Source organism: Micromys minutus (genome assembly GCF_963924665.1).
Source record: "Micromys minutus genome assembly, chromosome: 2".
NCBI classification, from domain to species: domain Eukaryota; kingdom Metazoa; phylum Chordata; class Mammalia; order Rodentia; family Muridae; genus Micromys; species Micromys minutus.
The window spans coordinates 54,423,838-54,437,468 of record NC_137971.1 but is presented as its reverse complement, the minus strand read 5'-3'; the positions used below and the strand labels follow the sequence as shown (position 1 = coordinate 54,437,468).

General features: G+C 49.0%; 1 protein-coding gene across 1 annotated transcript; it reads left to right on the top strand.

Moving 5' to 3' along the window:
• Positions 1–751: 751 nt before the first annotated feature.
• Positions 752–1,717, top strand: MRGPRD (MAS related GPR family member D; the record flags this gene model as incomplete). Its single annotated transcript, XM_080912964.1, has 1 exon — positions 752–1,717. One exon carries the CDS (start codon positions 752–754, stop codon positions 1,715–1,717), a length of 966 nt encoding a protein of 321 aa, XP_080769090.1.
• Between the last annotated feature and the right edge of the window lie 11,914 nt (positions 1,718–13,631).

Here is a 13,631-nt window from a genome sequence, read left to right as displayed (position 1 = left end):
AGAGAGAGAGAGAGAGAGAGAGAGAGAGAGAGGGATAGATGGAGGGAGGGAGGGGGGAGAAAGAAAGAAACAAAGAAAGAGAACCAGGTGGCACACTTCTCTAATCCTAGCACACAGATGGCAAATGGCAGAGGCAGGAGGATCTCTGAGTTCAAGTCCAGCCTGGTCTACATAATGTGTTTGAGATCACAACTGCCAAAGGAACTCTGATTGGCTGGCCTTGAGGCAGGTTATGCTATTAAGGAAGCCACCTGAGACACTTGATACACAGGAAGCCACTTAAAATAGCAGGTGTGAAATATCCAGTGTATGCATGAGCCTGACTGGATGCCCCTACCCCACACAATCCATGGGGTTTTTTTGTTTGTTTGTTTTGTTTTGTTTGATTTTTGTTTTGTTCTGTTTTTTTTTTTGTTTTGTTTTGTTTTGTTTTTGTCTTAAAATGTTCTGTTTTGCCTTCTGGTAACAAATACGTTGTGGATCCCAAATCCAGACATCTCCCTGATATATTAGCTTCTGAATCTACTTTTTGCTGGCTTAAACTTGGTTTCATAGTAGATTATTCCCAAATTCTTGGACGCTAACAGAAGAAGAAAAGAAAGAAATTAAAAAGAAACTGGAGCTGGCAGAAAGGTGGAGTGTATGTAGCAGGGTTGGTTTCTGTCTGGTCCCACGGTAGATTCCGGCACAGTGGGAGCCCTGATAGTCCATAACACAGAATTTAACATGGACTCCTTTTCCTCCCTTAGGAATGAACTACACTCCTAACATCAGCCCAGCCCTAGGTCTGACCATCAGCCCCACCATGAACCCTGTGACCTGGGTCTACTTTTCAGTGACCTTCCTGGCCATGGTCACCTGTGTGTGTGGGATGGCGGGCAACTCCGTGGTGATTTGGCTACTGAGCTTCCACAGTGTGCAGAGGTCCCCCTTCTCCGTCTATGTGCTCAACCTGGCGGTGGCCGACTTCCTCTTCCTGCTCTGCATGGCTTCCCTGCTCAGTCTGGAAACAGGGCCCCTGCTCACAGCCAGTATCTCCGCCAGGGTCTACGAGGCGATGAGGAGAATCAAGTACTTCGCTTATACATCAGGCCTGAGCTTGCTGACAGCCATCAGCACCCAGCGCTGCCTCTCGGTGCTCTTCCCCCTCTGGTATAAGTGCCACCAGCCCCAGCACCTGTCAGCAGTGGTCTGTGGTTCGCTCTGGGCACTGGCCCTCCTGATGAACTTCCTGGCTTCTTTCTTCTGTGTTCAATACTGGCATCCCGACGAACACCAGTGCTTCATGGTGGACATGGTTTTCAACAGTCTTATCCTGGGGATCTTCATGCCTGTCATGGTCCTGACCAGCACCATCATCTTCATCCGTGTGCGGAAGAACAGCCTGCTGCAGAGACGGCGGCCACGGCGGCTGTACATGGTCATCCTGGCTTCCGTCCTTGTCTTCCTCACCTGTTCTCTGCCCTTGGGCATCAACTGGTTCATACTCTACTGGGTGGACCTGCCACAGGATGCGAGGCTCCTGTATGTCTGCTCATCACGCTTCTCTTCGTCTTTGAGCAGTAGCGCCAACCCAGTCATCTACTTCCTTGTGGGCAGCCAGAAGAGCCACCGGCTGCAGGAGACCCTGGGCGTGGTGCTGAGGCGGGCACTTCGGGATGAGCCTGAGCCAGAGGGCAGAGAGACACCATCCACGTGCACTAATGATGGGATCTGAAGGCAGCCCACCTAGGACCTCCTCCAAAGCCCCTCCCAGCCCTTCCCTACACTTGGAGTACCCAGCAAACCTTCAGTGCAAAGGCCTTGCGTCTCACAATGCTAGGGTCACTTTCCTCTATGCCATGGGGACCACTGCTATCACCTTGTGTTTCTAATCTAAACTAGGAGGTGAGGCAATATTTCTTTCTCTTTAACTATTTAGACATAGATCCTAGCTTTGGGTCCGGTCCTGGGAAGAGTGGTTGGAAAATGGAGTCTCCCGGTGTCGATAACATATCATGCAGGTGGAAAAAAAACCTTTCCTAACTCCTTTATTTTCCTGAGATGGCATCTGTCCTAGCTTCATTTCCGTTGCTGTGATAAGTTATCTGACAAAAGACAACATAGGGAAAGAAACTGTTTACTTGGCTTACAACTACAAATCACTGTCATAATTTCAGGGAAGTCAAGGCAGAAATATAAGCAGCTAGTGACATCACATACAAAGTCAAGAGCAGAAAGAGTGCAAATGCTTCATCCCTGCTTGCTTGCTCTCAGCTAGCTTATTGTATCCTCTCTTGTTCTGTTCACAATTATCTGCCTAGGGAATGGTGTTGCCCACAGTGGGCTGGAGCTTCCTGTGTCAATCAACAGTCAAGACCATCTCTCGTAGACATGACCACAACCTGATCCAGACAATTTCTCACTGAGGTTTTCATCCCAAGTGATTCTAGGTTGTGTCAAGTTGACAGTTAAAGCTGAACAGCACAGCATCTTGGACTTGGTAACATTTAGTGCACAAAGTGGTGGCTCTGATGCACATGTCACTGCTCCTCTAGCACACTGTATGACTTTTCCAGACATGATGTGACACACATCCCAGAGAGGGCACTGATGAAGACCAAGGAACAAGTCCATCTAATCACAGTCTGATGAACCAATTAACACATAGAAGTGTGGGTCAGGGGTTACTTATAGAAATGTAGTTTGGCATTACATACAGAAATATAGGTGACCCTAAAACAGCCACATCACTGAAAGCCCATCCTCAGCCTGGATGACAATTTCCAGAGGTTCTGTAGATGAAGGGCTCCCCTTACTTAACCTACTCTTACTAACACTTCCTAAACCAAGACAACCGGAGTGGGTTACATGCATCCAAGAGGAGGTGCAAGAGGGAGGAAGAGCAGTCTCAGACCCTTACCATCCTCCTTTGGTAAGGGAATTCCTGCAGGCTTCATTCTGAGGGTTTCTTGTGGGAATTCTGTGCTGCTTGGTTACGGTGGCAATGGCTTTGATTGATACTCAGAGAGGAGAATGCCACCTTCTCTGACCTACATCTAACTTTCCCCATCCCTCACCTGACCCCTGGTCCACCCTTCAGCCCTGACTTGGCCCATGGGGTTCTTTTGTACCCCTTGTCCCCTGAGACATCTGTGCCGGTTAACCTTGTGACCAGAGAGGGCAGAAACATGGCAGCCAGAGGCTGAAAAGAGAGAGGGTCAGGACAGAAAGGTTGTGAACAGGCAAAGCTCTTCAGGCCACCTCCTAGAGGATCTGGAAGGTTTTTGCACAAGCCAGTGTACCATGTCTGACTGAGGTGACAGAGATGCTGGTCACTCCACTGTATGTACATATATCAAAATGTCACCTTGGACCCTATAAGCCTGTATGTTTCTTACATGTTAACAGTAAATGGCAACGAAATTAAAAAAGAAGAGAAAAGAAGAAAAAAAATGGTATTTGTGTTTCTGACCCTCCTGGCACTGGTCTCCAAATCCTGGACTTTGACACTATTCAGTGAAAAGTTCTGCATCACCTGCTTTCCACCTGAAGGTCACCTCAGTGGTCACATCAGCCCAGCTGTTGGCCTAGGAACCCTCTCTAGAATCTCATTGGGTTGTTTAGCATATGGGCTTTGTTTGATCTGGGTTTTTTGGAGCCCTCTCCCCTCAATTAGGAAAACGACCCCCCTTGGGTCTGTGCAGACACTCAGCAGGGTCGCTAACAGTGAGTGGCAGCCCCAGTCATTTTCTGTTTTAAAAGATTATTTTTAAGCCAGGCATGGTAGAGGCAGGCAGATCCCTGAATTGGGGCCAGCCTGGTCTATACAGTGAGTTTCAGGACAGCCAGGGGCTCTGTAGAGAGACCTAGTCTCAAGCCTTCCCCTCCCCCACCCCCACTGCTACCACCAAATAGAGATCATTAAACAGGTGTTTTGCCTGAATGTATATCTGTGTGCCACAGGTGTGACCAGTGACTGTGGAGGCCAGAAGAAGGTGTCACAGCCCCTGGAACTGGAGTTACTGGAGGTTGTGAGCCACCATAGGGTTCAGCCTTCTTTTTACTTTTTATTTTGATACAGAGCCTTGCTATGTAGCCCCAGCTAGTCTTAAAACTGTGTAGCCTAGGCTGGCCATTATCTGCTATCCTCCTCTCTCAACCTCCTGAGTACTGGGATTATGAGTTTACAGCCAGCTTCTCTTCACTGTTTGAGATAGTGTCTCCATCAGACCTGTATAGTCATTATGCAGGTGTAGCTGTTAATAATTTTCCACTCTAAACTACTAGTTTAGGTGACAGTAGTTAAATTAACAGAGTTTGAGTGTGGCTAGCTAAATTTAACAGGGTACCAAAAAGGGCCCTATATATAATCCTCCTGCCTCAGAGTCTCTGGGATTACAGGCTTCCTGCTTGTTCTTGATCCAGGTCCAATAGTGACCTGAGTGATTCCCATCGCTCTGCTGGAGCAAGGGCTAGAGGCCAGGTCACAAAGTGCTGGGAGCTAGATGGGAGATTTGTCATATCCCAGGCCTCTCAGAAACCCTAGCGTAAGCACCGCATGTAGAGGACCAGATCGGATGGTGGGAGATGAGGCTGGAATGCTGCAAGCTTCCCGGAGGAGCTAGGTGCTGTCCAGGCCTGAGGAGAGAGAAGAGGCATCGAGAATCAGATGCTCACCCAGTGATCCCCCTTTAAGGTCATCATGAGGCAAGGTGAAAGATGGGAAAATTTCTGGGGACGCAAGACAGAAGTGGAGCTCCTCACCCAGGAATTCTGTTAAAGCCCCTTGCTGGCAAAGAAATAGAGAATCCAAAACTAACTGCACAGGCCTTCCCCTCCCATCTGGGAGCCTGTATCCTCCAGGGATCTCCTAGAAACTCCACTGACAGGAAGGGATGTGCCCTAAGTCCCTAAGCAGCCCTAAGGGCTCCTGAATTCACCTTATCGGGTTTAACCCATCCAACACATGCCCAGAGCCACCTCACAATCCCCCTCTCAGAAGAGTAAGGCCACCAAGAGTGTGTGGCCAATGCTCAGACATCACAGCAGCTTTGGCCTGAGTCCATCAGCCTACACTTGAGTAGTCTTACCTCCTGCTACTCTCTTTAGAAGCCAACACCCATGCCTTGGGTGTATTTTACTTTCTCCAGAGTGCTTCCCTTTCTTCTAACTCACATGTTTAAGCCTCCACTATAATCCAGGTTCAATAAACTCTACCTCAAAAACATAAAGGTGAAGTGGAACCAATGGAAAAAATATAGCAATGTCTACCTCCATACTCACACACATACATGCACACACCTACACCAACCCATACACACACATCTATGCTAACCCCTAACCATTCTCTCCTCTCTCTCTCTCTCTCTCTCTCTCTCTCTCTCTCTCTCTCACACACACACACACACACACACACACACATACACACACACACACCACACACTCATACACTCACACAGACACTAACCCATACACACACATCTACACTAACCCATTCTCTCTCTTTCTTACACACACACACACACACACACACACACACACACACACACACCTATACTAGCATGTACATCATATACACACAAGCCACAACTGCTTATAACTCCAACTCCAAAAGATCTCGGGCTCTTCTGCTGCTTTGGTTGGTGCCCACACCAATGCATACAAGTGCGTGTGTGTGCACACACACACACACATTCATACTCGTGCTGTTGACCTCACTGGGTGAGAGTAAGACCAAATTTGAAGCAAGCTTTATTAAACATTGGCCAGGAGAATGGACACTGACCTGGTCCATACCCAGGATTCCCAGAGGATGGCCACGAGTTAACTTAGTCAGGTGCCTATAAAGGCAAATTCCACAAGGCTACATACTGCCCATCTTCATCCAATGGGGTCAAGCAAACATCCTGATGTACGTCCTGCCTTTGTATGATCAGCACATCCTTTGGGGCATTCTTCATCGGTTTACAGAAATTTGTGGCTTGTTATCTTACATGAACATTGCCCGGAATTTCAGGAAGTTTTCTGTCCTTGGGCAAGTGGGGCTTAGAGGTTTAGAGATATTTTTGTTTTATAGATCTCTTAAGCATAATAATTTGAACTTAAAACATAACTTTAGCCCCCACAATGTGCATACACACATACACACACACAATAAGATAGGGTTAGAGCTTTCCCAGAGGCTGTTCTTGCAGAGGTTTCCTTCCTAGAACCCACACGACAGCTCACAATCATTTACTCCTCTGGTTCAGAGAATCTGAGGCCTTCTTTTGGCCTTTGAGGGCAATATGGTGCACATAAAGACATGCAGGTGCACATACATAAAAATCAACAACAAATCAAAAAACTAATAGTAATAAGATACAAAACAAAATGTGATCAACCATGTTTTAAGATTTGAACTATAATTCAGTGTTCTTGTCAGAAAATAATTTAAACTTTTGACTTATAAAATTATCAGTGCATACAACCTAAAATGGTTAAAAGAAACACATCATGGTTTCCTGTATTCTGGGTTCTTTGCAGCCTCAGTTGCTGTAACAGGGCCCCAGAAGATAGTAGGTCCTGAGACATTATTGCAACTGATTTAGCATACTTCCCTGGTGTAAATGCCATTCAGGCCATAAAACTCAGTGCATAGACAGCACCACCTGCCAACACTAAAACAATGACCTAACCCATCAAAGTCCACAGTTCTAGAAAAGCCTCTAAATGTATTAGCCTTGTTTTTTGGCTTCTGCAGTTTTGCCTTTGGCTAACTGTTCTCATTAACTGAAGTATGTAAACTTAGATCATGGGGTTGTTTTGTGCTTAAAAGCTCACCCCAAAAAAGGCTTGGAGCTTCACCAGGATCCTGAACATCCAGTTTAACCTCTGGCTGGCTAATCAAGGCTCTCTATTAGCTTAAGCCCATGTCTGAGCAGTCCTCTCTGGTGAATACCCCATCTCATTGCTTTCCATGACCTACAGCCTGCCCTGATCTCATCTCCTGTCCTACCTCACTGTCATGGCTGGAACTGATGTCATGTGTGAAACCTCACTGTCACCTCAGCATCTCCTCTTTCAGTGGAAAAGCTTGGGGTCACATAAAACTTGAGAGCAGAAGAGGCCCCGTTTCAATTCAGCTGGTCACACACAGGTCAGCCAGGGACAGACATCGAGTGTGGGAGGGTCCTGTCGGCTGGAGCTACTGTTACCAGCAGCCCAGAGTGCCAGTAAACAGACATCTCAGACCCTCATACATTGTTAGCATATCTGGGCTAAAAACCCTAAGGGATGGCCTATGCCAAAGCCGAGGAAACATCTCCCTGCTACAAAGGCTAGCTTAGGAGAAGGAAAGGGGGAATCCCTCACAATACACTTCTGTAGTTGGCTAAATTAGAGCATTTAGTGGGCTAAGAGTGACTCAGTGGTGGAGAACTTGCCTAGCATGTGTGAGGCTCTGTGTTTGGTGCCAGTACCACGGGGGGGGGGGGGAGAGAGAGAGAGAGAGAGAGAGAGAGAGAGAGAGAGAGAGAGAGAGAGAGAGAGAGACTCTTGAGTTCACAGTTTACAAATCCCTCAGTCTGTTGTTCATTTAGCAAACATTCCTGAGCACTTACTGTGAGCAAGGTCTTGCTCATAAAGCCACTTCAGAGCCTGCCCTTGGGAAAGAAGATTAAGAAAATTCAGAGGGGACAGGCTAATGGCAGCACCCAGCAGGCAGACCCTGTAGACCCTGTGTCTCCACCCACAGGCTGCCCACCACAGATCTCTCTCTCTCTCCCTCCTTTCCTCTGTCCCTCCCTCTGTTCCCCCCCCCCCTCTCTCTCTCGTTCCTGCCCTCTGAGGAGACTCTCTGCAGAGGAACTAGGTTTTTCCCACTCCCTGTCTGCTGTAGCCTGACAGTGATCAGAGAGGAAAGGGGCCCCAGAGGAGAGCAGAAATAGCAAATCGCATATGGGGTGCTTCAGGGCTCTCATCCAGTCTGCACCCTCCAGTCTCTTTGCTCAGATGTGTTCCTAAGGCTCTGCAGGCAGCTCAGCATGAGTCTCCAGCTCACTCAGCCTGAGGCTCCATGGCAGAGCCCTGGGCCAAAGATAGATGGAAAGGCTCAAAGATGACGTTAGGAAGAAGAAATGAGCTTGGCATGGTTGTCTCTCCCTCCCACTCAGCACAGTCACAAAGAAGACCCAGAGACTGTCTGCCAAGGACACAGACCATACCCCACACAGGGATAGCAGGAGGCTTTCAGATATCCTCTGTGAGCACACTTGTGTGGGAAAAAGGCTGAACTAAGTGGCCTAGGCCCTCCCCACATCTGGCAGCCAGCCTTCTCCTTTCTCCATCACTTTCTTTTTGGAGACAGGAGCTCAGACTTGAACTCCTAACCCTCCTGCCTTTATCTCCTCATATCTGGGGTTACAGGTGCACACCACCAAGCCTAATTGTAGAATTGCGAATAGAACCAGGGCTTGCTGGGCAAACACTCTACCAACTGAGCCACGTCTCCTTCCTCTTTCCCTCCCTCCCTCCTTCCCCCCCTCCATTTTTAAAGACAGCTACAGCATACTCATATATATATATGATAAATGTCTTTCTGTGTTACCCAGGCTGACTTTCAAGTTGTGGCTTGTGGCTCCAGCAATCCTCCTGCCTCAGCTTTCTAAGACAGATGTGTGTCAAGATTTATTTTATATATAAGTATACTGTTTAAGTACACTGTCACTGTCGTCAGACACACCAGAAGAGGGCATCAGATCCCATTACAGATGGTGGTGAGCCACCATGTGGTTGCTGGGATGTGGTTGCTGGGATTTGATCTCAGGATCTCTGGAAGAGCAGTCAGTGCTCTTAACCACTGAGCCATCTCTCCAGCCCCATCTCTCCTCACCTTTTAAAAACGTGTGTGTGTGTGTGTGTGTGTGTGTGTGTGTGTGTGTGTGTGTACTTACTGTGTGTATGCAGTACCTGCAGAGGCCAGTAGAGGGCGGCAGATCCCACTAGAACTGGAATTCTAGTTGTCATAAGCACCCAGTGAGAGGGCTAGAAATCAAGGTCAGGTCCTCTGCAAAAGCAGGAGACCCTCTTAATCCCTGGGCCATCTCTTCAGTCCCTGAGTCCCCTTTCTAAGCACCACTACATTCTTTGTCCTCTCAGGAAGGGTCGCAGTCTCAAGTAAATTGAGTCCTTACTCCAGTACAGTCCACAGGAACACCTGTCCAGATGACTTTCTTTTCAACTATATAGCAAGTTCAAGACCAGCCTGGGCTACTTGAGACCATCTCCGAAAACTGTTTTCATTGCTAAGGTCTTGGCAGGTGTAACTGTCTAAGGCAGGATCCTAGTAGATTAGGGTGACCTCTAATTGAAAGTGGCTGGTTCAGTGTTTTCAGTGTTTGGTAGGAAATGTGTGCAGGGACAGCCACTGAGAGGACAGCAACACTAAGTGATGACCAAGGCAGTGACCACTGATGCACTTATGAGACCAAGCTGTTAGAAGCAGGAAGGGACAGCCCCATGGAGGGAAGAAGACTTACTACTTAGTTACTGAAAACCCCAAGCATGACTTCAGGCTCAGCTGGATCCAGGAGACCTGAGCACGTCCTCAGGAAATGTTCCTTTCTCATGGCTCAGCTCCTCTGTGGGCTTGACTCCCAGGCAGAGTTCTATCTCTGGTGGAATAATAGATTCCCACTTCTCAGATTCCATTCTACCAGCTCAGGGGCCCCATGAGAAGGGTGGATCCTTTTCTTCCATGTTTCCCATGAATCTCCTGGGCCTGACAGCTGCTGGATGACCTGGATAAGTGTCCTCTTGGACAAAACACATACACTTTTCTGGAGCTAATCAGAAAGTTCAGGGGCCCGGATCTGCTGATGGTAAGCCCCAGGCATATTGCAGAACCAGCTGTGGGGTCAGAGCCACCCCCGTCCCCACCCCTTACCCCCTACATTGAGAAACACCTGGGCTCTTCTGCTAGGGAGAAGCCATGGATCTTGGCAGGCTGGACCTGAGGTGTGGCTCGCTGCCAGCTCCCTTCAAAGTTAGCCTCCTGCGGGAATCTGCATTCCATCAGCTCCTGAGTTGAAGCCAAGGCCTAGTGGAGTCGGGGTCCTTAAGTGAGCCTGAGGAGTGCTCCTCCCCCTGCCTTGGCTCTGTTGCTGGCCTGCTCTATGCTGGGGTGAGGCACTGAGGAAACGGAGCAGAGCTAGCTATCCTGAGCAACACAGGGATGTGACTAGCCTGTGCAACTCACCAATGCAGCATCTACCTTGTGGGAACCAGGGGTAGTAAGAGAAGCAGGAGGTCACACTAAGCAACTAGCCACCAAGGCTAGCTGGGACTAATGTCAGCTGTTTACTCAAGGTGGGGTGACAGGCGGTAGTGGTCACCCTCATTTTATACAAGACCTGAGGCCCAGCCCACCACACTAGGCTGTGGGGTTCCCACTGTGGGTGCTGCTGGAACCGGCTATTTCTGCATTTACTAGATGGTGTGTACTGTTAAGGATTCGTTTGCATGTTGCCACCAAGGCTCCTTTGATTGTCCACCATTCCAAGGTTCCAGCTAAGGAGACATATGGGACTGAGTTCCTTGGGCAGGAGCTGTGTCTTCTGCCATTGCAGGACCTGAAGGATGTAGCAGGATCCATGGCTTCCAGGGGTTTGACTCACTTGTCCCTTATCCCCTTAAGCTGCTGAGGGCCTTCTCATGTCCCTAGGGTTCTGTTTATCTCAGTGTAGATTGGGGATACTGGGTTTGTCCTTGGAGGATCTTTCTGAGACCACCCCCCTCCCAGGGCTAAAACTCCATCATGGGCCAAGTATGTTTCCCAAGCTCACATATGGAAGGCTGGCCCCCACCCAGTACCTCAAATGTGACTGAGCTTGTAGTGAGGGTGGGGCAGCCACATTAATCTGGCCTCAACAATCTTACTCCAAAACCGCTGGGGTCAACTAAGAGAAGGATATTAGCCACAGGCAAAAAAAAAAAAAAAAAAAAAAAAAAAAAATCCATTCAAGGGACTCAGGAGGAGCAGGGACTGGAGAGCTATGACATCTGGTGTTAAAAGGTAAACCATTCTTGGACTGGGGAGGTGGCTTAGTGGACAGAATGCCTGCATTATAAGCATGAAGATCTGAGTTCAAATCCCCAACATCCACCTAAAACTCTGGGCATGATGGTGGTCTGGGGAGACAGAGACAGGAGGGTCCCCGGAGTTTGCTGACCACACACTTATGTGAATGAACAGACTCTAGGTTCCATGAGGATCCCTGTCTCCATAAAAGATGCACAGTGACTCAGGAAGACACCCAACATGGACTGCCTTCCGGCCTCCTCAGGCACATGTACACAGCCACCCACTGTCTGAGCCACATGTGGTAGTGTGTATCTGTGGCCCAGTATCCCTGAAGCTGAGGCAGAAGGATTGCTCTCTCTCTCTCTCTCTCTCTCTCTCTCTCTCTCTCTCTCTCTCTCTCTCTCACACACACACACACACACACACACACACACACACACACACAAACACACAAACACACAGAAGAAAAAAAAAGCAACATTTTTTGTTTGCTTTATTAAAAAACAACAGATGGGCTGTCTTGGAAAGTACCCCAAACTTTCTGCTTTTTATGTTTTGTCCGTTTGCAATGTCGCTCTGAACATAAATGCAGGACGCAGGACTCCCTCTACCTGGAGATTCTCTGAGGTAGTTGTGTATCTTGGACATGACAGGAAGGCATGAGGCCAGCTCCCCTAGCCAGCATCGGGGGGGGGGGGCTGAGAACATTTCACCAGAGTCATGTGGCTTGTGGTGGGAGGGGTTCTCTTGGCAGGCACCCCAGGTCTGTATTGCTTTAACTCAATACTGTGAGGCTCCATGCTGGGTAGACAAACCAAGAGGTCCCTCTAGCTCTCCAACAATGAATGGTAGGTACATCTACACATGTGAGGTCAGTCACCTGCCGGACCACAGGTGAGGGGGATGCAGGAGCAAAAGATCTGGGACAGACAGGCAATGGTTAGGACCTGCTCAGTAGGTGAAGGGGTGTCCTTGGGACCCGTTGTCAAGCAGGTGGGAGACACCCCTGCCCCACCCACTTCCCACCTGCATGTTCTCAGCCCTTCTCCTTCCCCATGGGGTACTACTTCCTGTCTCAGGCTCAGCAGCCCAAAGCTTTGTCCAGGACCTGTGTATGGAATCTTTTTGGAAAAAAAGGTCTTTGCTGACGGTGGTGTTAGTGTTAGTGTTGTCTCTGCTGGGCTACGGTAGCCTGTGAGCCGTTGCTATGAGCATATTTGGGAGGGATTCTGAGCATGGTAAGCTCCAGAGCCCATTCATAGGGCATATTCACTCTCCTCCATGGGAGTGGGGATGCTATGAAGAAGAGAAAGGCAGAGGAAAGGTGAATCCCCCTACCTCTTTTTGGAGCTGGGAGACCTAGCATCCAAATTCTCCTCTCAGCATCAGAGCTCCTGGTCCTCAAGCCTCTGGACTCAGGCCCCACTGCTCTGAGATCATGGAGAGATCTCGGTGGTACTGGGAGAGCAGCTGGAACAGGGCAATGGGGGACCTAGAGGAGGATTTGCTATCAACCAGTGCTGGTGCATATGTTAGGGGCCTTCAGGGCCTGGCTGTCAGCCAATGGTAGCACAGGAGAACAGCCAAGAAATGGCCACGTGTTCAGTCATCTGAATTGGACAGATGGCCTGCCCAGGGAACAGCAGGGACTGCCCAGGGCCTGTGCAGGCAGGAGACAGGCTTTGCGGGCTACATCTCTTACCTTTCGTGGCAGTAGAGTGGGCAGGATGGGCTCTATGTTTTCTAGAGGAATAGTCAGGATGGGGGGTGGCCAAAGGAGGAGTCTCTCGGACCATGTATTCTACCAGGACCAGCCATGCTCTGCAAACTCCACCCACCAGGAGACCTGTAGACCGGGATCAGGGCTGCTGGTCAGAGGCCCCCAGGAGATATACCATAACCCACTAGACACCTGATACCATGCACAGGTCATGCATACAGCAGGCATTTAACATGTGCTTTCCAGTGCTGAGCCTGAATGCTACCCATTGGTACACTGACTGTAAATCCATCTCACTGGCTCCTCCTTTGAGGCCCTTCTTGCCCCTTCTGCATAAGCCTTGCCTGCAGCTTGAATGATCCCCCTATCCAGTCTTCTACTACTCGCTGTTCCTCCAACCCCACTGTACCTCAGGACCTTTGCACTTGCTCCTTCCACTGCCCAGCACACTCCTGTGTAAAAAGCTCCCACCCTCACTTTCTACAGGTTACTGTGACAGATCTCCTTTTTAGTGAGGCATTCCTTCACCACCTTCTACGAAACAGTGCAACACACATGCACACAAACATACATGCATACACACACATTCTCAAACACACATTCCTTGCCCCTCCCACTGGCCTCATAACCCCCATGCAATTATCTCTACCTAATGTTCTCCATGTTTTTACATTCACAGGATAGGGATCACATCTGATTTGGTCACTGCCTTGCCCAGGCCTAAGGCAGTGCCTGGTAGAGAAGAGCTTAGGCTGTGTCCAAGGTGTTCCTCTTTCAGACAGGCTCCAGGCATGGGGAGGGCAGAAAGAACAGCAAGAGATGGGACACAATGTCTCTAAGTTGGTCCTCCTCCAGTATTACAACCTG